Raw genomic sequence first — 26642 nt, 5'->3', positions numbered from 1 at the left:
TCTTAGAAGACAACTAGAATTTGGAACTAGGAGCGATTGCTCTGCCAGACAGCTGCTCGTAGCAGCCCGCTGGTTTCCGCACGCTGCATTTCCTAGGGAGGTGACACCACCTGCTGCCAGCCTGTAGAGCTGCTGCTTCTCTTCCCATCGCTACGGCCATCTGCCGCTAAAATTCCAGCAGAAAATGCCAGACAAAGCATCACGGGCTCTGCTTTCTCCCATAATATTGCCAAGTTGGCAGCATCCCCAAAGCATCCTGATTAATTTTCCCTTCAAGGCCTACTGGCTCTGGGGAGTCCCTGGTTAAGGATACTAAGTATTTATTCTTCTGATACCTAATACAATGGTAGCTCAGTCTATTGGCTCTGGGATGGATGTCCTTGGTTAAGGATACTAAGTATTTGTTCTTCTGATACCCAATGCAATGGTAGCTTTGTTTAGAGCTTTGTTTAGAGTTGGCGTTTGATAATAGTAAGAAGAACAGAACTGGCCAGAGAGATGCATCACTGTGTGCTGACCAGTAATTTCTACCTTCAGTTTTAGAACTTACAGCTAAAATCTCTTTAAAAGGCCCAATGTCTCTTATCAGGATGGCCCTAAAACATAGCTTCATGACATAACATAGCTCCAGAAGAAGCATCACCATTAAGTTTTGAGAGGCTCCAAAGACGTTTGTGATCTACATTAGCTCAGCATCCCACTTCTAAACAGGAATGCTTATATATGGATAACATTGATGCATTATTTAGCTAAGGGAAAGTACTGGGTAAAGACAGCTTTCCTCCTATGTCTGCAGCTGAAACTGAATTAGAAAACATCAGCTAAGAGCGTTGTGTCATCAGCTGCAGAAGCCATCCTCATCTTTAAGTCCTGTACACACGTGCTTTATGTTGCTCCAGCCACTCAGAATGAGTGCAAGGTACACCCCAAATGGCTGTTCCTCCCTTTGCAGGAAGCCAAACTGTAGCGCTGGTGGTACTCTGCCTTTGACAGCCATCAACAGCTCCTACACTCCCTTGCAGCAGTACCACCCAGGACCCATCCAACAAATGCTTTCACACAGATAACTTTGTATGCTTCCTTATCCATTGAAACCTATCAACCATGAGATGCATGTGGATTTGTGACTTCATTTCAGCCACATGAATACCAAAACATTGGTAAGCGCATAAGTACCTGTCACAGGTACAACCAGCTCCTGGTTATCCTTGTTGGTTTCCAGGTACCACCATCTCTATCAACTCCTTCCCAAGCCTTTGCACTCTACCTTATAATCCAGTGTGAAGGTCTGGGTGGTTCTGGGCCTTGGGAGGCAGCACGGAAAGGACTGTGTCTCTTTGACCATCTCTGACCCAGCAGCTCTTGTGGTGCTTAGGGCTGCTCTCAGAGGTTTTAGCGATGTGGACTGGTGCTCTCTTCAGGTTCTCCTTTTTCATTCTGCTATTGCAACTCGTGCAACTCTGTAACACTTATAAAACCTCAGAGCTGCTATAGATAGCAGGCAATATTCCACCAAGACAAGTACTTGGCAGCAGACACAGCACACAGCAGCAATCAGAACCTCATCCAGACCACAGCTGCTCCATAGGGGTCCCATGTATTATACATTGCTTACCAACAGCACTGTGAGAACGACATTTTCACCAGCCTTCCTGGGCAAATGCTGGCATGACCAAGCCACCCAACACAAGAAAGGGTTTAGCAGATCACTTCCAGCACAAGAATCAGTTCCTCAGCATCACGAATAAGTAACGCTGCTGACCAGAACAGCAACTATAGATTTGTTTCTTGAAAGCACGCAGCACCCATTCGTCTCAGGAAGGTGTTTTCTGTTCAGCAAGGATTGAAGCAGTGCTCCATGGCAACCTACAAGAGAATCTTCAAGAGAACTCGGGACATGGGTCAATGCTGCAGACATCAGTAGTTTATTGGTATGTTCAGTCAAAACACATTCAGAATGGAAACTTAAGAATACTTTCCACCTGCAACAATTAAACTAGAATCTACGAGCATATAATGCTTGACACATTACAGCAAAAAGGATGGTAATCCACTGTTGTAGAACTATGAAGCCAGAATGGTCAGCCAAGTTGGTCAAAATAGAACTGTAATGACAAAACACTCCCACTACCCACAAACCAGCAACAAACAGCAATGGTCAAATCCCTTCCTTTGCTCAACGAGGTACATTTACTAAAAGAGGGTCAAGAACATGTAAGAGTCCACAGTACAGCGATGAACTGTCACCATGTAAACTTGTCCAGATGATGTTCCAATCATTGCTCATGTCACTTACACAAGAAGCAAGCCAGAAAATGGGGTGGCTCTTAATACTTTTTGTTGTCGTTGTTCGGATTATCCCCAGTGCTATTTGCCATACAAATGAAATGGGTGGCAGCAAAACACCATTGTGCTACAAAAGGAAAAAGAAAAAAACATCCCTACACAAAACACAGCATTGACAAACTGCTAAGTGAAGGCAGCAATTTGTCCAAAGGCTTCGAACACAAGTAGAGCTGTGTGCTGAGCAGTTCAAGTACTACAGGTTTCCAGGTAACAGCTGAACACGTCAAAGACTTTCAATGAAATACTGAAATACAAGAAAAAAAGGAGACAAAAAGAAACGTGCCTCAGAAGAAAGAAATGTTTATCAACATAGCGCAAGACTTATCATTGCGCACAGAAGACCCTGGGTCTGGGAGAAAACAGACGCCACTTCACTTTGCCTGATGTAGAAGTAAAATATGTGCAAAATCTCCCAGCTGACTTGAAAACAGCAAGGGAACGCAGAATCCAGAGACAGACGAATGCTACGTCCCTTCTGCTTTTGCTTCTGATTGGAGTTTTTGAGGTCTTCCATGTTTAGAAGCAGCTTTAAGTGGTCACGCTGTCACACAGATTCGCATCAAACACACACCCATCTCTTTCACTCTGACGCACCAGAGCCTAGTGCTCACTGCCCACCCCAGCATGGAGCCCAAACACACTGCCTGCTGTAGCTGATAGGAATGCGCTCCAGAATGGCATCCAGAAACAGACCTCTCAACCTAGAAAACTCACACTTGAAACTGAAGATGATGTCTCCTTCCTACCCTTTAGTCCCGGAGCTACAGCGTCAACTTCAGCTGAGAGTTATGTGCAAAATGAGTTATAAAAAAAGTGTAACTGGAAAATGCGAATACTCAAGAGCTGCAGTGCTGTTGTCTGAAAATTGCAGTAACCGCATTGATATGCTCACCAGTACAAGGGACACTCAGTTTTACTGATCATGAGCTGGCCAAAAACGTTCATCATTCCAAACTGGCTTCTGAAACGTCCCAGAGAGATCTCACTCCGTTTTCCTTAAGTTTGACATTGATTAAAGAGAAGAGACAACCTGGAGACTATTAGATGCCTTCTTCCTCCCTTCCCCCCCGCTGCAAAAGAACAGACGAGCTTGTTAATTGAAGAGCAAGGTGGATGGTAATTTCAGCAATGTTTACTGATTGACAGATACTGTAATTTTTAATACATTTTTTTCCATGATTTTTTCAGATGCGTTGCAGCCGATCGGCTTTGCAGGACAGTAGTTCATACACTACACTGTACAAAATCACCAGCGAGACTGGAATGATGTATTCATAGAAGGCACCATCATGCTTGTTACATTACCAGAGAACTCAAATACAGTCAAGACAATTTTCACCGTACAATGCTTATCGAAGGGGAAAGGGGAAGGAGGAGTGTGTTGAGCAGCCATCCCTGTATGAAGAGGGGCAGATAGAAAAATCTGACGTGAGCTATCAAACTCATTAAGTACTCAGGACTACGGCTTTGAAACTCTAGGTTCTGTTTAGTTAACGGTTAAATGGATTCCTTCTGGAATGAACTCGTAGTCTTGTTAAGGTTTGTGTGTGTGCATATGTTGGTCACAGCAAGCAGGTTGGATGCCCGCACCATTTCACAAGCTATTCTGTCTGAGTAAGAGAAAGAAGGGTTTTTGTTTTTCCTCCGATGCCTCCTGCAGATGTCAATACACGAGTTCAGAGTTACCCAGTAGTGCATTCTGATGAGTGCGTAAACAAGAGTTTGTTTGGAGCCAAGTGTTCTAAAAAAAACAAAACAAAACAAAAAGGCAAGCTTCTCCGATTGCACAAATTGCACTATTTGTGTTTCCAACAGTAACAGGCAGAAACAGTAACACTTACACAAAATGTGCAGCAGAGGGCTTTGACTGTAAGGACCTGAATTTTATTGGGCATGTCCTTCAGTTCACTTTTGTTGCAGACAGTTTACTGTTGTGTTGTTTGTTTGTTTTAATCTTTCCAGTCCTCAATTCTCCAAGTCAACATTTATAAATTAACAGTGTGACTTCTGTTGTGAAACTGGGGAAACAACATCCGCTTTAATTTAAACTGGAAACCAAAGGATGCTTTCACATCAAAGAAATGATCAGAAGGGCGGTGTCACATTCCAAAGCCAAAAGAAATGAACAAGAATGCAAACACGATGGATGATGTACCACTGCCGGGACCGTCTGCTTGCGGTGGAGTTCAGCGACGCTGTCCCGTGAAGCGCCCTTCCATCTGCCCGCTGCCTCGTCCAGAGCCGAGCTTCTGCGCCATGCCACCTCTTGGAGGGGGTCCTCGGCCATCGCGGTCGCGCATCATGCCACCACCCACTATTCCACGGGGACCCCCGGGGCCTCTATCATTGCGCCGAATATCCCTACGGTCATCACCTCCGCCTCGGGTCTCTCTCTCACGAGCGGCTCTTGTTTTTTTCTCTTCTACGTTCAAGCGAACCTCACCCCGGAACATAATGGGCTTACAGAGAAAATATTCAAGGCACACATTAGTCACCAGTTCACAGCATCCATTTACACAACGAATAGAAAACACCACATCCACTGCATGCCTCTGGCTACCTTAACATGTCACACACAAATACTAACAGTTGCCTGCAACACATAACCTCAGCCCTAACTGTCACCAAGATTAACAGAGGGCTGGAGCAGCTCTCCTGTGAAGAAAGGCTGAGGGAACTGGGCTTGTTTAGCTTGGAAAAGAGAAGGCTGTGGGGAGACCTCATCGTGGCCTTCCAATATTTGAAAAGAGCATATAAACAGGAGGGAAAATGACTGTTTACAAGGGTTGATGGTGATAGAACAAGGGGGAATGGTTGTAAACTGAGCCAGGGGAGGTTTAGGTTAGATATTAGGAGGAAGTTTTTCACATAGAGGGTGGTGATGCACTGGAACACGTTGCCCAAGGAGGCTGTAGATGCCCCATCCCTGGATGCATTCAAGGTCAGGCTGGATGTGGCTCTGGGCAGCCTGGTCTAGTGACTGACAACCCTGCACATAGCAAGGGGGTCAAAGCTAGATGATCTTTGAGGTCCTTTTCAGCCCAGGCCATTCTATGATTCTAAGAAACGGAACACAATTTTTAATTCATAAGCAAGAAACAAGGAATTAAAATTAAAAGAACAGGGGTTGTCTTTGGTCTTTTAACTTCTGGCTTTTGCCTTTCCATCTCAAAGCTCAAGAACCTGGCAGACCAGTTTAGCTCCCGAATGCCAGAAAGAAGAACCGCTGTGTTCTCTTTACCAGTTCCTCAAGTCACATCTACAAGTAACCATGCTCCTTTTTCTCAGCCCCAGGAACAGATCACACTACATGGGTGTTAGGGCATTCAGCCTATCCTTTGATGGATATTCGGTGCCAATACTTACTTTTGCAACCAAAATTCTCTGGACTGGCTCAGAATCATCAAATACCACAAAGCCAAAGTTGGGCAGTTTTCCTCCAACTCCTTTTGTGTTGATGCGGAGTTCAACTACATTTCCAAAGCCTGTGGAAGGGAAAAGCCACATGAAGAAAACCCATGATTTACCAACTTCTGCTTCTCCTCAGCCAATGCCACATACAAGTTCCTTTGTGAGGCTATAGGTGAATGCTACACGCCTCTCTGACACAGCACATCTGTTTTGTTTGTTAGTCTGATGTTGGTACTTACTCATGAAGAACTCCTTCAGTTCGCTCTCGTCAATGTCATGTGGCAGGTTCCCAACAAACAGCTGATGGCTGTCTGGGTAACGGATTATTCGGCGATTGTCCGACTCATTTTGCTCCACATCCCCTCTCCCTGTGTAGGCGGAAAGAAAAAAGCAGAGACACTGCAGTTAGAATTAGTGCACAGGCTCCAACACACCCATCTGTGGTCAGCACCAAGCATGTGCACTCAAAACGTTCTCTACCTTATAGTGAAGAGGAGCATTGTACCTATCATAATGTATTAAAATAATAATAAAAAAAAAGATTTAAGTCACCTCTTATCAATTACTTCACATAACAACAGAACCTTTATTTTGTCATGCTTCTAGACCTCTCTCTTATCTTTCAACTTCTACCTTTTTATCCCAAGCAGAAGTGAGAGTTCATAACCACTTTGGCTGAAGTACTTTTAGCAGCAGAAAAGGCTGCTCACAGACTTACTTTGAAGAGGAGATCATAGAGTAGGATCTCTACCATCGGTTAATGGAGATTTCATCTCTGTCCCATGCCACCCACCCAGTAAGATCACAATCAAAGGACTGAGGCTCTGGTACACATTGTCTGTATGATTTTTGTTATGGCTTTGTTGCCTTCACATCCAATAGTAGGAAAAATGTAAACGTGCAACTTGATTTAGCCACAACTTGCATCTTCCAGTCCCTGCTGCACATTACATATTGAGGGGGTAAAAAAAAAAAAGGGGGGGGGGGAAGGAATGTTAACTTGTAACATATGTTATGGTTCTTCTAGGTGCCTTAAATCCTTTCAGTTCAGTATTGCTTCCATGTGAGGAAATGCCTGCATTGATCAAAGCCAAAAGCAAACAGCACTTCTAAGCCTGACCTTGGTCAAGGTTTGGGGCATTCTCACTGAACGCCTCTGTTAGACCAAATGAATCTGAGCTGGTTGAAAAGCTTACAGCTGCTGAGGCTTAACCACTGCTGCAGGCAGCACTTTGCAAGCTCCTGACAACTTTTTGCTGGCACTTGGAATAGTTGTAAACATCACCCTCTTCTTTGTAACCCATGACTCATACGCACATTTTATACCTCTGTTAGCTACTCAACCATCAATGAATGATTCTGGCCCTGGGCTGAGTACTTTTTGTCCACCACTGAGCAGACGTGACCAAGTGACCAGGTCAGACTGAAGAATGCCACTCAGAAAACATTCATCTTCCAATACCAGTTCTAATATCTGCCAAGTCACAGGCAACTTTGCTAGCAAAGCCACCCTGATACTCTGTATCAGTCAGAGAATGTTAAAGTGTGACTGCTCATAGGTGAGGACAAATACAAGGCATCCAAACCCAGAACAGGCAATTAAGCAAGATGGGAAAATGCATGTATCATTCCCATCTCAGACTCAGGATCACTTGCCCTATTGCCAGTTGAAGACAGTAGGAATGGACAGTTCACGTTTAGTCAGATACAGTAGTTACAAAAAGATCCCTCAAGGAGACAGCACTCCAACCCAGCTCCACAAAGCCCCATGAGCTGACCTGGTCGAGGTCCACGGGGTGGAAATCCTGGTCGTTCCCTTGGGCGCTGCTCACGCACACGAGGAGGCTGAGATTGAGCTTCGGGTTTTGTTTCAACTCTTGGCTGAAACAGGAGGAAAACAGCTATTATTCAGTACCGCCTATTAAAGAAAAGCCCCAGCAAAAACAAAATGAAAAAGCAACACAAGACATAGGTAACTAGCATGCAGAAAATGAGCTCTGGAAGACATACAACCAAGTAAATGTGTTTGGAAATACATTTTTTCATCTCTATAAATTCCTCTGTACCAATCCAGGACTGCAGTGGTCAATATCTCTGCTAAAAGGTTCAAAGCAAACATCTCTCAATCAGAGCATTTCCCCAAAGCACATCTAATGTTTATTTTCCACATGTGACCAGGCACTCAGAGCACCCTGTGATTAACAAATCTCTTGACCTGATCGGAATAGATCAGATACGGCTTCCTCATGCCAAGCTCACACTTCACGGGCTGGAAGGGATCTCAACATAGACACAGAGATGGACAACCACATGGTCTGTCTCAGTCTCTGAGGGACTATAGTGATGAAAAACAATTAAGGAAACTACCAAAAGAGAGGGTAAAGAATAAAAGGAAACAAAAAGCAGCACCTTCTGAAACACGGTAAGGATTTACAATGCAACATAGCCACTGGATAGCAATTGGTTCAGACTGTCTGCTGAGGATGTTCTTCAACTTTCCTAATTTTGAGACCATGGTGCACAAAACACACCCTTCCAATTCTCAGGAACTAAAACACACATATCATACTTTTGCAATCAAAAAATACTTCTAAAGATATTTTGAGAGACAAAACTGCCAGAAATGTTTCTATGTGAACAGCTGGATACTGAAACAACATACAGCATTTAATTTCAGGTTGTGCACTGCAGCTGGTGCTCTGCTGGGGTCTTAAAGAAACAAATTAATCCATAGGAATATGAGGACAAGCACTGGTTTCCTAGGAAGATGATTAGAGACAAGGACAATGGCTGTAAGGCCCTGACTGCCGCAGGAAAGGAATTATATCATGAACCTCCCTTTTCCTTTGAGGACACAGAGCATTTGCCAAGTCACCAATGTCCTTCCACTAAATCCCACATACAGCCAACCTGTACTCACCTGTCCTGCATTTCACCTAACTTCTTATCTATTACATATTCTCTCACCCCTAACTGAGCTGTGCATGCCATTTGGTCCTCTATAACTGGTACCATCAGTTTTTACAGAGTTCTCTGGCACTGCTTTAAGAGGAATAAGTAAGCAGCAGTGATTTGCAACTCAACTGCACACAAAGCCACAGAACAAAGACTTCAACAGACAGTCACGATAAAGGAACCACCAACCAGCTTCTGGGCCTTTGAGAACAGTGAAGGAAAAGATGACTTCATTATCACCTGGAGCTCAAGCAAGGAGGGGAACAGACAATGGCTATGCTATAGACACGGTACTGGCAACAACAGCCAAACCAGACACTAATTTTGGAGCTGTGATGAAGAGGAGGAAGGGGCAGATAGAGCAAGAGAAGAGGAGGCTCTGGAGGCTGGGTCAATGCCATATTTCATATCTTACAAGGTTTAAAAGCTTTTCTGCAGCGAGTTGCCTCCTACAACACGAGCATATGCATACAACAAAGCAACCCGTCAAACAAAGGAAAAACAAAAAAACAAAACAAAACAAAACACTGAATGAGATCCAAAAGTCCATCACCTCACTTGCATCACAGCAGCTGGTTTAGAAGCACACTTCTGATTCCTGCTGCACCATCTCCAAGGTGAACATGGACAACAGAATGTACTGAGGGCTATTCATTCATCACTGACCTAAAGGTATTATAGATTCGGTACTATAAACATGCTAAAAGCTTGGACCATTCTAAAACACAAAAAAATAGAGCAGCTTTCAGCTCTCTCTCCTCCCCTGAATATGGGCGTTGAAAACTCACATTAGCCTTAAAAGATTTAAAGCCCAGTTCTGTTTAACACACAAGCCCTGCTGCAGGAGGGTCTATCCAAAGTCTGAACACTTCCAAGGTGATGAAGGAATGTAGCCCCTAAACAGATCCTTCCTTGCTCTCATCATTTCCCAGCCACAAGAAAGAGCCAGGGAGCACCTCCAGCACAGTCAATGAACTAATGCACATAGAGAGGCAAAACAGCTGGAAGTGCCATAAAACTTCAGCAATGAGGAATGAAGTAGAGTGACACTGGAGAAAAGAACAGAAGGAACAGTTCAAACTGCTCTGTGATATCACTGACGCTGGTAAGAACTGCATCCCAAAGGAGCTACCCACCCACTGCTGCAATCTATCGTCCCTGTTTTGTGCAAAGCATCTGACATAAGCAAATCTGAGAGGATGGGGAAGTGCTACCACTGATATGTAACTCCTTGATCAGAGCTAAAGTAATAAAAAGGTGCAGAACACAACAAATTGCAGAGGGAGCAGAAGGATTTAGGGGACATCTATGACTTGTAGTCTAGTTTCTTGTACTGTTTCTTGTCCATTCTGTATGAGAACAAACACTTCTTTTATTACTCCAAAATCACCTGAACAACTCAAAGCTCTGCTGAAGCTGATAAGACAGGTTTCCCTACAGCCATTGCTTGTTTTCTACAACAGCCCTGGAGGAGCAAAAGCAGCACCACATAAGCAGGGATTTGCCTTTGTGTTTTCTGTTTTAAACATGCACTTAGCTTAAGGGTTCTCCCAGAAAGATCCTTCTCTGTCAGTAACAGAGAAGAACTCAGAGCAAAAACTGCAGCTGCCATAAAACAAACCAGCTGCTCTACTGAAATTACAGTCTTTGTACAGCATTAGACGAAAGTACCACAACATACAGTGCTTCTGGAATATGGCATTGGTAGGAAAGATTAAAGCATGTTGTTTATTTGGGGAGTTTTGTATGCATGGAGGCAGCTCAGATTCTCAGAGCATGTCACCAACTTGACACGTGCAGAACATAAACTATTGTCCAGTCAAAGTTTATCTTCTCTCCCCTCCTTTGCAGATCAGCCTAGGAATGGGAAGACAGGATTGTCCTGTCTTGTACCCTTCTATCCCCCACACAGTCATAAGTTGGTACAGGGTTCTGTGACATATTAAGTATGTACGGATAATGGAGTCCAACATACTTCCGTAGACAATACCTCTTTCAAGGCAAACTTGCACCTTCTCAGCAAGGATGCACTCTCTTTGAATGCTGGGGCACTTCTGCCAAACAAATTCTCCTTTCACACATACTTTAGGAAAGGGCTGCTATGGGAATAGTTGCTTAAGGGTTTTTTGTTTGTTTTCAAATCATATCCCAGTAAGGTAGATCAAAAAACAAAAAAGGAACATCAAGTGACTGACTGTTTCCACATGAGCAGTTTTTAACGTTACCATGGTCACACCAAAGTTACACCTGTTACGTGCACGTGCCTTCCACTTACAACAAGGTGAATGCATTCACATTTAAGACAATTAATTTGTGCAATGAAAGTCAAACAAATCGATCTGTTAATTGAAAAACGGAAGCAGTTTGTAGAAGTAATGAGACAATCCAAGGTGTTCACAGATGGGTTACCTGTGAGACCGGTGCTTTAACATGGGGCGGAATTCCAGAGGAGGAAACAGTACCACTAGGAGGCAGGTTTTTACTGGTCACTGAAGCCCAAGAGAAAGCCTGCAGGAAATGCAACAAACCTAGGCTACTAATCATGGCAAACCACTGACATTCCTACAGGGAAACTTGTCTGCTGAAAACATACTTTTGGTTCATAGCTGACTATTTAATGTTACAAACACATAGCAGGATTTGCAGTTCAAGCCATTTGGAGACTCCAACAGTAACAGAGCAGGGTGTGCAGCTCTCACTGCCACCACTGAAACAAGCTGGGCTCGCTCAGCATCCCCAGCTCACTGCTTCCCTAGCACTGACAGTCCTGCAACGTTCAGTGTCTTCTGCCCAAAGGAAGAGAGCAGATGCCAGAAGTTAGAAATAAAAACAGCAAAGAGAAATAGTTTTGAAAAGATACGGGAGACTGATGTCGGAGCTAGAGAATGACCTCTCTCCAGCTGTCATCCACTCCTCCCATCTCTTTCAGCTACCTCCACGTTAATATATCAGATGGCGCATGGCATTTCTTAAAATTAGGCATCCTGCTTCTAAGGGAGACAATGAAAGCCTTCAGGCTTTTTTAAAAACTATACTATGGGTCATTTTCCAAGTGCCAAAGCATCATGGGTTTGGTTTTTATTTTTAATTTTTTAAAAGGAAGAGCAGTGGTTCCCATTGCATGAGTTTTTTTCATTGGTGGTGGTCTGGGTTGTTTTTCTAGTATACCTTAACTACACATTTAAAAGGGTTAACACATGCATAAAATCACACACGCACAGAACATTTCATTTATAATACATAACTTGAACAGCATTGAAAAAGAACTGGTTTTTGTGACATTTCACAATTTAAGTTGAAGATTTAAATCTAGACAGTTTCAGATACTGAAAAGTGTTTGGCCACTCAAAATGACTAAGATCAGAGCCAAACCTTCTGCCTTACCATCTACACAAAGAAACACAGATACGTATTTTAACTGACCTTTGGTGGTTCTTGGGGTAGTGAAACAGGTTCTACAGGAGGTGGAGAAGGAGACTTCTCTTCCAGCTCCTCAAGAGCCTTTTCTTCTACCTCAGTCTTCAGCTCTTCAGGTTTTGTTTCCGATTCCAATTCCTGCTCAGGCTCATGAGATGATTCTTCCAGTGTCTCCTCTATACCATTGCTACAATAGTCAAATACATTTTATGCAGCTTTTCAATTGCTTCCCTCTTATGGCTTTTTCTTAAAGTTATACAGCAGTAATGATTGATGTTACAATGATTGATTTTCTAGTTGCTACCATATGGTACCTTTGTATATGATATTGTATTAAGTTAAGCTGTAATCTTATAGTTGCACACTAAGCCAGACTTTATTTCTACTAATGTGAGGACATTTTACAGTTTTCTGCAAAAAAAAATAATATCTGAAAATTAGACACAGAAACCCTTGAACGAATAGATGATTAACTCAAGAACTGTTTCTCTTCATAAGGAAACCAGACAGCCAGTTCTGGCTCTTTAAAAGCAATGCCAATGTGCTTCAAAAAGCACTTAAAAAAAACAGTATATTCTTTCAGGGCAGCTTCTCAAAAATTACTTTTCCCTTTCAACTTCAAGCACCAGCTAAACTGAGGAGTAACCTACCATTAACCACCCTCACATTAAAACACTTGTTCCTACAGATTATAACAAATCACTACTGTGAGCTCACATAATGAAGACGACATTAAGTATGTACATAAACACACTTATTGCCTTTTCATCTAGTTTCATGTTTGAAACTAGAACTGAAAAGTAGTAACAGACATGAAACCTCCCCTCCTTTCTCTCTCCAGTCACAAAATCAGTATTTCAAATGTGATGCTGACACAGCATAGATCATAGCAGTTTAAGTGCAGTTTCCTAGACTACCCAATAAATCACATCCAAAGTCTAAACCCAAAACAATTCTATTGTTTTTATTATAGAAAACAATGCTACAATGAAATGGCCTTCTTACGTGACAGGATGATTTTCATAGTAGGTACTGCTTGCATTTTCTTGCACAGGTTCAGGTGATGGTTGTCTTTCCTCCTGTTCTTCCTCCACCTCCTCTTCAGACTCTGCCATGAAAGAAAGAATCCCTTGAGCACCTCTGCAAGCATACACAAGCCTCACATACAGTACAAGCACTCTGAACTAGTAGTAAAACAAAATCACACATCATCAACAAAATAAGGCAAAATGAGCTGAGAAGAAAACTGAAAGCTCCTTCTGTTCTTTTAAAAGGCTTTGATTTTACTGTTTTTATGAAAAGGATACCCCAGAGATATACCACTACTACTACTGTGAGGAGGGGTTAAAGACCTTTTAGAACAGTAGGACACTTTCATATGTTGTCCATAGAAAAGAAACATTATTGCCCCTTAAGATCACAGTACCTAAAGCTAATAAAGTAAACCTCAAACACAAGAAGAATTATTTGTCTAAGATGTTCTGTTCCATGCTGTTGAGATTAAATAAATCCCTGAAGTTGCCCAGTACATCCCGGTTGTACACTCCTTTGATTTGTTTTGGCTCAGCAGACTAGGCAAGAAAAAAAAAATCACCCAGAACAATAAAGTCAAGTTCAGCTTGAGGACAGAAATGAACCACTGACCATGATGATGATATGGGAGTGAACTACATTTCAGGTTTGAAACATCAGTTACATTTTATTTGATTGACCACAGAAATCTAGTCTACTAAACAACACTCAGATGTAGCAAAACTACTACTGCTCACTACAACCCTTCTTCTCCAAGTCTTGTCCACCCCAAAAGCCAGTGTAGTCTCCAAAGAAATAAAGTGTTAACGTAAGACCTCCGTTTTCCAGTGTTGAAGACAGCAGATAGTCTCAATATTATCACCTGCACTCTCCCTTAGCCACATACTACACTACATGAGAATGGACCAATTCGCATCTTTCCATGTCCTCCAAACACTCTGAAAGATAGGCAAAGTTAGAGGAACAAGACCAACTCTACACCACAAATACAGTTCTTCTCACCTTCATCAAGTTCTCCTTCAGAATCCCCAAATACTTCATCTTCATATCTGAAGATATCGTTATGTACATAGAACTTGTTTGGAACAGACCCCTGTAAAAGAGCAACACACACTTTGTTGCATATACAATGCATCAGCACTCAGCAATGTGAATGGATTGGAGATTTAAGCTTTGGGGCACACGCCATTTGAAGTTAAACATGATCTTACAGCTACTTACCTCTGGAGCAAGTACAAAGGTCTGCATGAACTTCCTCATGGGCTGCCCATTGTTGGACAGCTCCCCCATGACTTGCACCACCACCCCATCGCTCAGAGTGGCATGAGCATCCACATGACGAATCTTGGTGTGGCACTCACTGAACTGCAATGACATCACCTTCTTGTGTATCTCCTGGAAACAGACAGTTATATTTTAGCTACACTGAGCTCTATATAGCTTTGCACCCAAGTCTCAACAAACAGAAAAAGCCCCCCCACTGAAGCTCAAAAGGAAAATGCAGGAAGCCAGAAACATCTTTCACTGCAAAGGATCTACCTGAGCTCAGGGAACTGTTATTGCAAAGTTTTTCATCATGATTCAAATAATGTTCAGAGCAGTCAAAAAGGTTACCCTTCCTAAATATATTTTCTGCATCTGGATGAAAAGCTGATATATCAAACATAACCCACAGCAACAGCAGCAGCAATCAAGAAAAAAAAGCCATAAAAGATCCATATAGGTGTCTAAACAGGAGGCACTATTGCAATGTGCTATTTCCCAAATAGGAGAGGCAAACAAATTGTTTAAAAATTAAAAACTACATTAAGTTCTGAACATTATTAAGGACTCCAGGCCCAGTGTTGATACGTACAGCTTGGCCATACACTGCTTCTTGTGGCTTCCCGCTAGCATCCAGTCCTCCATGGACATAAGAAGAATTCCTGCCATAAAACCTGCAAATTAAAAGATAGTAAATATCAATGAAGGAAAAAAGAAAGAAAAAAAGAAAGAAAAAACAAAAGCCAAGACCAACAAGTATTTTGGCCACCAGTTACAGATATCAATGTATTTGGAATTTCAGCAAAATTCAAGATCAATTCCAAGATTACAGAAGGAAACAGAGTTAAGCATTCAGCAGTCTTGTTTGCCCACTATAACTGAGCTGGCTACTTGGTCTTGGAGTTCCCTGAACATTAAAACCATCCACCTGTGGGAAAGTAAATTCTTACAGTTAGATAGGAAATGTTACATTATTTGCACTCGCTGCACAATAATATACAAAATTTGAAGCATCACTTCTTACCACCTCTCCACTGTTAAACTTTTAGCACAAAGCTCGCATTCCATGTTTATGCCACCCAGCTGACAGCAGTGGCTTTTTCACCTTGCACAGAGCACATGCCTACTGAGCTCTTAAACCAATAAAAAACAAAAATGAAAACCATTTCTTGACCCAATTTTGGACTTGTTTTCAAAACCACTTTCCCCTGCCCTCTGCATCATACACTTGCTTCCAATATTTTTCTTACATTTCAGGGATATTTTTGCACCCTCTTTCCACTTTCAAGTTCTGAGTCTTGAAATGCCTAAGTCACATTTTGCATTTTTACTACCAGTTTAAAAAACATGTGACAAATGCATAATACTCTGTAAGTTAACATTAATATTAGAGAAGGCAACAACATAATGTTGTGTTTCATTTCAAATCAAGCTTTGCCTCAGGAATGACCGTGATGAGGTCTCAATCCCGATATTTCACCACTTCAAAGGATTCTGCTAATACCCACACCTTGATGCTGCTTGGTTTATGAAATAACATTTCCTTTTTGTATTTCCATGAACTATTTATCACACATATAGCAAGAATACGAAATGTTTGTCTCTGGCTAAGCAAGTTGTGCACAACATCAGCATTAAGACAAGGAATCAAACATGGGAATGTGTTTATCTGCCATTTCTTTTTTTATCCCACTAAACCCAAAAAACTCCTTCCAGTTCCAATTTCCTACAAATATCAAGCCAAGACTACAACTGTCCTTAAGTGTCCAACAAGTAATTAGAACATATCAGACTATTTCCTCTGGTACCAGCTGCATAACCGTGGCTTTAAGCATGCTCTAGGACTCTTTAACATAAATAAGGTTCAGTTGAAGCAGCATGCAGGCAGGTGGGAAACCACCCTTTAACTCTCTGATGGTCAGTGTATCCCACCAAGTACCTCCACAGGGAGACCAGTAGTTCTAACTTGCTTTTAAGGAACTGCTCAAATTCTCTGTCAGGCAGAAAACGTAACAAATGGGAATTACAGATCAGGAAAGGAGGCTCTACTGAGTCCCCAGATACATAGAAATATGCACTCTCTGCATGTCCCTTGATAAGCTTTGGAAAACAACAGGTGACAGACACTTGGTGCATTTCCCTTGAAGGATAAATCAAGAGCATTAACACTTGCTGCCAAAATCTCTTGCTCACTGCAAGAATTAATCCTTTGCTTTCACCATCAGGTTCTGGGAAGCCATGAATTCAAAATGTTTCTATGGCAATGTGCAAATTGTTGCTTGAACTCACAGCAGGAGGAAGATCAGAGAGAAGGTACCCTCTCAGAAGAGCATCACACAGACACAAGGTGTGGCCAATGAACACAAGAGGCAAATGCCCTCAACACGCTGAGTGTCTCTACTCACTATAGTGACACCCTTTTGCCTCATGTGCAGCCTGCTACAAATTTTATGCCACCCTAAACTGGAAGTATCAGCCCACATCTAATACATACCAGGAATGCCATCTCTACGATGGTCATGTAGCAGGTGTTAATGTCAATGCAATGGAATTAATGTTGCATTAAAGGGGAAGCAGGGGCAAGGCAAATCTGAAATAGCTGCCTGCTCTTTGGCTGAAGCAGCCAGAGGACAAACACACCAGCATTATTTTGCTTTCTAAAACAAAACACATGCTCTCCTCTTCCAAGTCCTGCTAAGGTTACAGTTGCTATCATTACAGGTAAATGCTTTTGCAAACAAAACAGACTACTTTCCATAGTGAGTTTGAGGTACGGGTGATTTATCCCTATATTCAACCATCATTGAAACAAATGTTACAGAAATATAAGGGCAACCTCCCAGCACAATCAATAAAATTCCCCTTACACCTGTCATACTAAGCTGTAAAACACCATATAAACATCTCATCATCTCTTTTCTGTCTCTTTATGCAAATACTTTTTGGGTTTAAAGGGAAATGACAGCACACTTCACAATAAACTTGTCTGATCAACTTGGAGGTTTCTACCCTTCAGCAATTACCTGGCTGTTCAGCTATCACGAGTTCAATTGCATTCTTCGATGAGGGTTTAATTGTTGGTGTTATCACACCCTTTCTAAGTCTCTTAGAAGAATTTCAACTGCCTGATCTTCACAGGCAACTGATGTTTAGGTATATGGATAAGATCTTAACTGCTGACAGAGACTACAAGACAACAGTCCTTTCCCAGGCCATCTGGGGAGATGCTCCAGAAATGACACATAAGGAACACAACTCTTGGATAAGAGAAAACTGCAAGTCTATACACAGGTACCAGTGTGTTACATGGATATATTTGTTAGCTGCTGTCTAACTCTTTTGTTCAAGGGTTGGGGCAAGGAACAAACCTGCGACTAATGAAAATGCTGCTTGTGTCTCCAGTTAAGACTACAAAGCATAGCACTTGGAAACATGCTGCTCGGGCAATCCTACACCTTAAGATCTACATTTAAACTAAGAAAAAAAAGGAAACACTGCTCCACAGCAGCTCAGTGATTTAAGTAAAAATGATAGCATCCATTTTCCCTATCTCACTGCTCCAGATGAAAAGAGACATTATTCACAAGTCTGAAGGCTTCAGCTTCCCATCAGGGAGCTCTAACTTCTTCAACAGTTCCACTTCTCCACAATCAACCTGATGTTCTAAGAGAAGAGAGATCCAAACAGTAATTGCTCTAAAAACAGCAGCAATAACAAACACTGGCAAAGCTAACTTCACCTTTATCAGAAGTCTGTGTTGCTCTGAATCCAAATGTGGAAATGCAAAATCTTAAGTGGCAAAATGTACATAGGCAATAAGAACCATAAAAAGAAGGAACACATCTGGAGCAGCACAGGTAAATAAGATTTCTGTATGTATCAATGCCTTGTCCAGGCTCTGACTTCTATACTTAGATCTCCAATCATGACCTAGGCAAAAACTCCAAGGGACAATACAACATTCAGTATACTGAAACAGAGCACGTTTGTCTCAAGTGCAGCATGCAGGTGCTTCACCTGTAACTTTCCTACCTCCACATTACCATCTTAAAGCTGAGAAACAGCTCACTTATCCAGGCAGGAAATACCTTGAGAACAACCATACATCTTTATAAATACATCTTGTTCTGGAATCTAAAGGGTTTTTCTGTAACGTGTTTTCCAAGAACCCAGAAGTTAATCAGGTCAATTTCCTGCCACACTCAGAAACCACTGAGTATCAGATTTTTGATAAAGAGCATGTGCTTCTGTTCAAAACCATTGGTTACTGTTGTGTCAGAGTTACCTGTGCAGGAAATCAGGAGCTTTATTGAGCAGAGTGTAGTACTGTCTGACGAACTCCCGCCCTACAAGCAGGGGACTGGGCTTCTCCATCACCATTTCTTTGGTACACAGGGTCGAATGCTGCAATTAAAAATATTCCTGTTAGCTTGAAGACAACTCTATATACCATAATGGCCTTATAAAAGAATGACCGTAGTGATATTAGAAGTCAAACAATTACATGAATGAATTCAAAATCCGCCCCCAAAGTTTGGATTAAATATACAACATATGCTGGAGTAAATGTTAACAGGCAGGAATCTTTACATCTTATACTCACTGAGAAGAAACAGGGAAAACAAATGAAGTTTTTGCTCAGCCCCTTGTAAAAGGGGCACTTCCTACCCTGTCCTAAGATAAAGCTGCCATCACACACATAAAACAAAGACAGCAGCACTGATGTTCTGAAGCTATGCAGGCTGAAGCACATGCCCCAAAGAGTGGAAAAAGAAACCACTACATGCTAAGGGTGACCAAAGCATTACGTATGAGTGGTCCAGGACGACCACATTTTGTATCTGTCATAGAATAATCATGAAGGTCGGAATGGATCCTAATGTGATGAGGGAGAACTGGGGAAACAAACAAACCAACCAACCAACAATGCAACAGAACACATGCACTGAGATAAAAACTATTTACTAAGACTGAAAAGGAAGAAATAGCAGTAATGATAATCTTATATAAACAAAACAAGCAATTGCTCAACACCCGCCAACCAATGCGCAGTCAGTCTCCAAGCAGCGGCAGCACCCCTTGACCAACTCTCCACTGGTTTCAAGCATTTTCTGCTACACATACAGCACAAAATATCCCTTTGGCCAGTCAGGGCCAGCTGTTCTAATTCCGACTCCTCCCAGCTCCTTGTGCCTCCCAGCCACCTTATTGGACACGACAGTACAAGTAGCCAAAATGTCCTTGGCTCTGTGCAGCACTGCTCTGCAATGACCAAAACATCACTGTGATATCAACTCTGTTTTTCTCCTAATGCCATAACAGAGAATCCTACCAGACACTATGAAGAAAATAATCTCTGTCCCAGATGAAACTAGGACATATGTGAGTAGACCTTCCACCTGCAATTCCTGCACACCGGCTGCTATTTTCTACCTGGAGGCATGATCTTATCATGGTACACAGTGGTAATGTATCTCCCACCCCAGTCCTCTGCTCTGCAGGCTTCAGAGTCCAGCACTCTCAGTTCTCTCTCTCTAGATATTCCAGTCCCCATGAACCTAAAATAAGATTTGTTTTCTTATGAAAATAACCTCAGCTCAGCAATCAAATCTACGGGCCATGTAAAAGGTTGTTCACTCCACAGCTTGCCAAAGGCAGAAAGCACACAAGGAGAAATTTAGAAATCAACTTCAGCTCAAAAGAGCCCGTAATTAAAGGTGAAATGCACACAGGAGTATCACAAACGCATCAGATTTGGCATCAACAGGACCTGATGAAAAACAAAACACCCAAGTACTTTTGCTGATGGACTATTAGAATAACCTCAACCAAGCCACAAACAGTACCTCAAACTGTTACCAAACAACACGAGTCAGAATTGCCCTCAAAGCAATGTTCTCAAAACTCACAGGCAGCAGGCAAGGTCTGGAACACCAGTTCTGAACATGGAGATAAGAAATCAAGAAATTTATGTGGGCTTATCCAGAATTTTGAAGACAATCCTCCAAGAATCGGGAACATGGAATTAACTGGGACTTGTGGGAATTCCCAAACGACATTTATTTTTTAGGTATAATTACCAAAATTATTTCCAAGAATACAACTGAGTGCCACAGGCTTGAGCCATGACCATACTCAAAGTAGCATCTAGAGAAACTCAATGTGAACTGTGTGATGATCTAGCTGACCTGACTCATACAACAGCAACGGCTTGCACATGGATGTTCTACTTAAAGGCCAACCTTAAAAGAGTAAAGAAACAGGTGACACAACCCTTTTCTGCTGCCATGTCCCCAAGGAGGTAAGAGCACAGTGCCACAATCACCACAAGCACTTGAGAGAAAACACAGGGACGGAACTTCCTAATTTCTTTTCTAAAAACCAGAACCTATTAAAGAGCCAATCACAGCCAGCACACATCCCTATGAATACAGCATTCAGCACTGTACATATGTTAACAAATTGCTGCATACCGCATAGAGAGCTGAAAATGCCTCTGGGTACAAAACACAATAACCTGGGAGGGAGTTCTTACACCACACCAGATCCATATCACAACACAAGTTTTTCCTCACTGAAAGCTGTGCTATTTCAGGAAAGGCTACTGAAACCTTGCAGAAAACCCGAGAAAGACAACTGCAAAATGATCACACACAGCAAACTCTTCCTGTACAACACAGAAAAATGGGATCATATGTTGCTGAGAGAGACGTGTTCAGTCCATCCCTGCCCATGTTTCAAGTGAAAGGATTTTTACATCACAGAATACCACTGTTCAACACGATCCATCTGTATAACTCTTCACCTATTTCAGCATTATTCCCTGCACCAGCTCTTCAAAGATTCTTATAGACATAGAAGAGGCTTAATGAACCTCTAAGCCATTAGAAGGCAACCACTGCTCGTTATCAACCAACACGGGTCCCATGAACCCTGGTCTACTGAAGATTTACACCTTGGTTGTACCCAAGTAGTGCTGCACCTCCTCAAGGCCCTGGACCCAAGTCCTAGCAGGCCTGGCCATTTGGGAGCTGAATGTATCTAGGACATTGAAGCCAAAACATAAACTGCCTAAGTGCCAACAAAGGCGATTGCTGATCTGCACCAACGTTAACAGACAGGGCTGAAACCAGCAGTTAACTCTATGTTCTGCCGGGCACTAACAGAAGCCACAAACATAAACACACTCTACAGGAGCTCTTTTTCTAGTTTTCGGATAAATACTTGCAAATCAAGGAGTAACAATCTGAGCAATCCAGACTGTAGGACAAGGATCCGCCAAAACAAAGGATATTTTCTTCTGAAAAGCAACACCAACTACAAATGAAGGATGGCGCTGAAATAAGTATTATCTCTGTGACAGCAGCAGAGCTACATCTGGTCACATTCCTGCACAGGGTTACTGCAGACTTCCCTCAGCTCTGCGAAAAGCGCCCTTTGATGACACTGTTAACAGATAAAGGAATGAGACATAGCTCAGTTAGAACAATTGTGCTCAAGTGGTTGGCTATCGAGTGTAGCAATAATTGCTCAAGGGCACGCTGAATTAATGGCATGCATTCAGACTGTCATCATCTTTCAGCACAAAAGTTCAGTTTCTTAAACTGTGTTTGTTAATCCTTCATTTAGGAATGGAAAACAAAACAAAACATCAAAACAAAGACCGTACCATCCATCCATTTGCAAGGGAAGGCAGCGACAATTTGTTTCTGAAGAAGTACAGTGGGACACAAAGTGCAGAGCAGTCACAACATCCACCAACACACATCTTACCTATCACATCTCCCATATTAGGGAAGCTTTTGTTTTTCCTCAAAGCAAAGTTTCTGTTACAATTTTCCTTAGCACGTAGAGGCAGCAGTGTGACCAGGTACATGTGACAAGGCACTGGGGTAGGTTGGAGACCTTATAGCTCTCTATAACTTCCTGAAGGGAGGTTGTAGTGAGATGGGTGTTGGCCTCTTCTCTCGTGTAATCAGTGACAGAACTAGAGGGAATGGTTTTAAGCTGCATCAGGGGAGATTCAGGCTGGACATTAGGAAGTATTACTTCTCAGAAAGGGTAGTCAGGCATTGGAATGCACTGCCCAGGGAGGTGGTGGAGTCACCGACCATGGGAGCGTTCAAGAAACGTTTGGATGTTGTGTTGATGAATATGATTTAGCTGGGAAGTATTGGTAACAGTTGGACTAGATGATCTTCTAGGTCTTTTTCAACCTTGATAATTCTGTGATTCTGTTATGAAGGTGACATAGTAAGGAGATGCAGGCTTTGCTTTATTTTATATATTTATTTATATATATATATATATAATGTGTGTGTGTATATATATATATATATATATATATATATATATAATCAAATTAATGTTTTTGATGCACTGACAGGCAAGTTTCATCTTCCATACTCTGACAGCAGCAATTCTCCCATGGCTAAAGGTACAAGGACCTACAGCTTCACAAATATCTGCAGCAGCGAGGCTTGTTCTTGCATTCTTGTGTAAAGATTGATTACTGTGTTGGAACATACCATTTAAATTGAAAATAACATTTGGCAAAACACTCTTGAAAATCAGATGTTACCTATGCAGAGAGCAAAGTTCCAGAAGGTATCACACTGCTTTGCACCCAGCAGCAGTAAAGGTAAAAAAGAAGGAGAGAGATGTTTTCTCCATCTTGGACAGGTTTCTCCTAAACCCAAACCATCATAAGAGGTAAAACTGGGGCTTCCAGAAGGCCGAGAACCAACCACAGTTATGAACTGCTTTTCCTAACATAGACAACCAAATAATGCCTTAAAGAACATGCTTGCTGCTGTGATCCATGTGATACCCTACTGCTGCAATACAGTGCGTGAGCAGCCACACCTTGAATAAAGCAAAAAACTTTGCTGCAATGGTCAGCCCAGCTGGCACACACAGCCCTGCAATACTGGGAATATTGCAGGCAAAAGCAAAATAAGCACTGACCAAAACAATACTGAGAACACAACTGAAGGTCCCTGCCAGCCCTGTTCATTCCTGAAAGCAACTTCTCCCTTCCTTGCTCTGCAAGGTAAGTACGCATATCACCCCCCATCTGCAAGTAAGTCTCAGTGAACCTCAATAATAACTCAGATAATTACTTTGCTTTATTATCTCCTTTATCAAATCCAATAGGATCTGAATTGGCTGAGCCCCAGGGCAAGGCATGCGGCTCTTTCCAATCAAGCTGTTCTGCGGTGAGTTTTGTTTTATGTTGCTTTTTTCTTTCATGGTTTTTTGAGAGGAGCTTGATGGCGCTGTGTATTTTAAGCATATGACTATCAAGACCATCCAAAAGAGCCTACATTCACCCAAATAACAGCAACAACAGCACCTGCAGTCACTGCCACCTCCCCCCCAGGAAGCCCCTTCAGCTCCCTCTCTTTGGACACTACCATCCAGCAACAGTTTCTGTGCCTTCCTCCTGGTTTGTCACCAGATACATCCATCAGCCCAATATGTTGCTCTTCTCACAGAATCACAGAATGACCTGGGTTGGAAGGGACATCAAGGATCATGTAGTTCCAACCCCCCTGCCTGGCAGGGCCACCAAACATACACAATTACTAGATCAGGTTGCCCAGGGCCCCGTCCAACCTGGTCTTGAACACCTCCAAGGACGGGGCATCCACAACCTCCCTGGGCAGCCTGTTCCAGGACCTCACCACTCTAAATAATTCTCACATAATCCCTCAGTTGCAAAGATCTTCATTTGTCAAATGCTCTCAAAAGAAATGACATCCAGTGTCACAATTGCTACAAAGAGAGGGAATAATCAAATTCAACATTGAGTGTTAAGATGCTGTTTGTTCAGTGTATGATCAGTACCCTACTATACTCTCTAAGCTCGTCTGTAGATGTATAATTTGAAACCTCAGTTTTATGCAGAACAACATAGCTATAAAGCCATAAAGACATCAGTAAGATCAGTATATTGAATGGTTCGCTCCCTGTGCTCTCTCTCCAGTTTAAGCTGTGCTAAAACAGAAGAGATTTTATGCTGCTAATGAAAAATTCATACAAAACAGATCATAGTTCCCTACAATGAGCCAAAATCTGCCAGCTGGAGTATTACAAGAACATTTCCAATGGTAAACAAGGATTACACTCAAGCTACCAGAGCCCCGAACAAGTCTGGAAGCAGGATGGTGTTCCCTTAGGAATAAGAAAGCTTCCTCAAGCCAGGTACGACCCTGCAGACACATAAATGGTCACAATGAACACAGAATGCCTTTTTAAGTATCAATTAACTCCATCAGTCAAAGCAAGACCAGTTTGGCAGTAACATCTTCTGAGCTAGGAATGTAAAGTCGAGAATGTGGTACCTGTTCATCACAGCATAACACAGATCTTCTGCCAGGGGCTTGTTATGCTAACACAGCTCTCCTAAAAGGGTTGTGCATGTCCATAGGAGGGCTCACTTCGTGACTGCATTGCACTGTGCACACAGCACTGAGCAGGGCAGCATGGCTACACTGCAGAAAAACGCTGTCACTGAGGTGGAGACTGACCTTATTCTGCTCCTGCTCCCAAATTTACAGCATAAAGAAGGGAAACAGAAAGACCCTAGACAGCTGAAAGCACTTTATATGAACAAGAAAAGCATACTAGGAGTTCTCTTTGCCCTTCACATCCCTCCACCACTGTAGTCAGAGAACAGAACACTGTAGGCACATAGGTTGCACATCAAGAGCCTGCACAACAGCTGAGCTAAGAAGAAAGTACTGCACCCTGTGTTAGCAGTCAGTAACCCACTTCCAAGGCCATCTTCACGCTTCACTCTGCAACAAAACAGAATGCTGGCACACTGAATTGCATAGTCATATTAATAGGCTCAAAAGACCCTGCCAAAAATCACAGAATGTACGCCGGGTTGGAGGGAACGGTTCAAGGATCATGTTAGTTCCAGAACCCCCCTGCCTGGCAGGGTCCACCAAACCATTACAGCCCTTTACTTAGATTGCAGGTTGCCCAGGGCGCCGTCCAACCTGGGTCTGAACGACCTCCCGAGAGGACGCGGGAGTCCATTACAACCTCCCTGGGCAAGCAAATGCATATAAAGGCCATGAAAATGAAAATAATGTTTCCTGGGTGAAATGAAGCCATGGCCGCATCTCCCCCCTCGCACGGCCTCCCCCCCCGCCCCTATCGCACAGGCTCTTCTGGTGCCTGGCACCCCACCACCGTAGCAACGCCAAATCTCCGTTTTAAGGATGCTGCTGCGCACCCACGGAGCTGCGTGATGCAGCTCTCCGAGGTGAAGGGCAACAAAACCCTCGAACACACCGCGCTCTGCATAGGAACAAAACAAGAGGCCCTCATAAACCCACTGGGGGCGTAGGGATCTTCCCCTAGAAGCCACCCATAGGGCTGGAGAACAGAGAGGCACCCCCTAGCCATTAGAAGAAACGAAAAACTATCCAGGCCCCGCCGCACGGCCCGAGGCCCGAAGGCGTCGCATCGCGAAGGACAGAGCGGCCCCAGAAAGCGACTGCGGGGACCCGCGCTCCGTTCACCCCCAACCTGCGCCACGAATGCTCACCCGGGGAAAGAGACCTTCGGCGTGGCGCGGGACCGCGTCGCTCCCCCCGGGGCCTGCTCGGGGCCGGCAGCGGTGTCACAGGGCGGAGGGAGGGGCCGGCGACGTGACGTCACGCGGTGGCCACCAGTCGGTGCGACTCTCCCGTCTTCTCTCGGAGTTGCTGTCTCGCTCTCCGCTCTCTTAGAATAGCAGGCTGCGATGATGGCAAGGTGCTGCCGTACTTCCGCGGAACGTCGTCGTCCATGTCAAGGATAGAGGGGTCATTGGGGGGGCGGTGCTTCCGGCGGAAGTGCCTTGGAGTGGGCGGGGATATGGGACCGGAAGTCTCTTTCCCCGGACATGATCAGCTGCGCGGCTTAGGGTCGGAGGTGCCGCCATTGTGGAGTCCCGCCCCCGCCGGTAGGACACGGTCGGACCGCCACGTCCCGAGCTTGATCAGTCCGTTGCCGCAGTGGCCGCTTCCGGCCTGCAGCGGAAGGTGGCGGGCGAGGTGGGGGCTGGGAACAGGATGGATGCGACGGGTGGAAGCACGGGAGGGTGTGCGGGGCCGGTGAGGAGCGCGGGGGATTCCCGCGCCAGCGCTTTCTGGGGCCCCGAACCGCCCGCTCTGTCCTATCTCGCGCATGTCGCTGCCGCGGCGTTCGGCGTGGCCTCT

The 26642-nt window shown here is 43.5% G+C and overlaps 1 protein-coding gene across 2 annotated transcripts; it reads right to left on the bottom strand.

The window, feature by feature from the left end:
* Positions 1-1902: 1902 nt before the first annotated feature.
* G3BP2 (G3BP stress granule assembly factor 2) lies at positions 1903-26104 on the bottom strand. 2 transcript variants are annotated; one of them, XM_015861788.1, is made up of 12 exons: positions 25988-26104; positions 18710-18828; positions 15017-15098; positions 14383-14556; positions 14164-14254; positions 13135-13237; positions 12136-12316; positions 11122-11220; positions 7536-7638; positions 5997-6125; positions 5713-5831; positions 1903-4805 (listed from the first exon to the last, which is right to left on the bottom strand). In XM_015861788.1, the coding sequence occupies exons 2-12, from the start codon at positions 18802-18804 to the stop codon at positions 4533-4535; spliced, it is 1449 nt and encodes a 482-aa protein (XP_015717274.1). In that variant the 5' UTR covers positions 18805-18828; positions 25988-26104; the 3' UTR covers positions 1903-4532. The 2 variants fall into 2 exon arrangements, with proteins under 2 accessions (XP_015717274.1, XP_015717275.1); XM_015861789.1 differs by lacking the exon at positions 11122-11220.
* Between the last annotated feature and the right edge of the window lie 538 nt (positions 26105-26642).

Source organism: Coturnix japonica, chromosome 4 (genome assembly GCF_001577835.2).
Source record: "Coturnix japonica isolate 7356 chromosome 4, Coturnix japonica 2.1, whole genome shotgun sequence".
NCBI lineage: Eukaryota > Metazoa > Chordata > Aves > Galliformes > Phasianidae > Coturnix > Coturnix japonica.
Note: the sequence above shows the minus strand (reverse complement) of the source record. Positions and strands in the feature narration are given on the sequence as shown.

Excerpts from the sequence above, each read along its gene's own strand:
- G3BP2 (XM_015861788.1), bottom strand. The coding sequence starts at position 18,804 with ATGGTGATGGAGAAGCCCAGTCCCCTGCTTGTAGGGCGGGAGTTCGTC. Across the intron at positions 7,639-11,121 it reads TTAAAGCACCGGTCTCACAG|CCAAGAGTTGAAACAAAACC; the intron begins GTAACCCATCTG and ends CTCCTGTTTCAG. Across the intron at positions 5,832-5,996 it reads ACTGAAGGAGTTCTTCATGA|GCTTTGGAAATGTAGTTGAA; the intron begins GTAAGTACCAAC and ends TCCCTTCCACAG.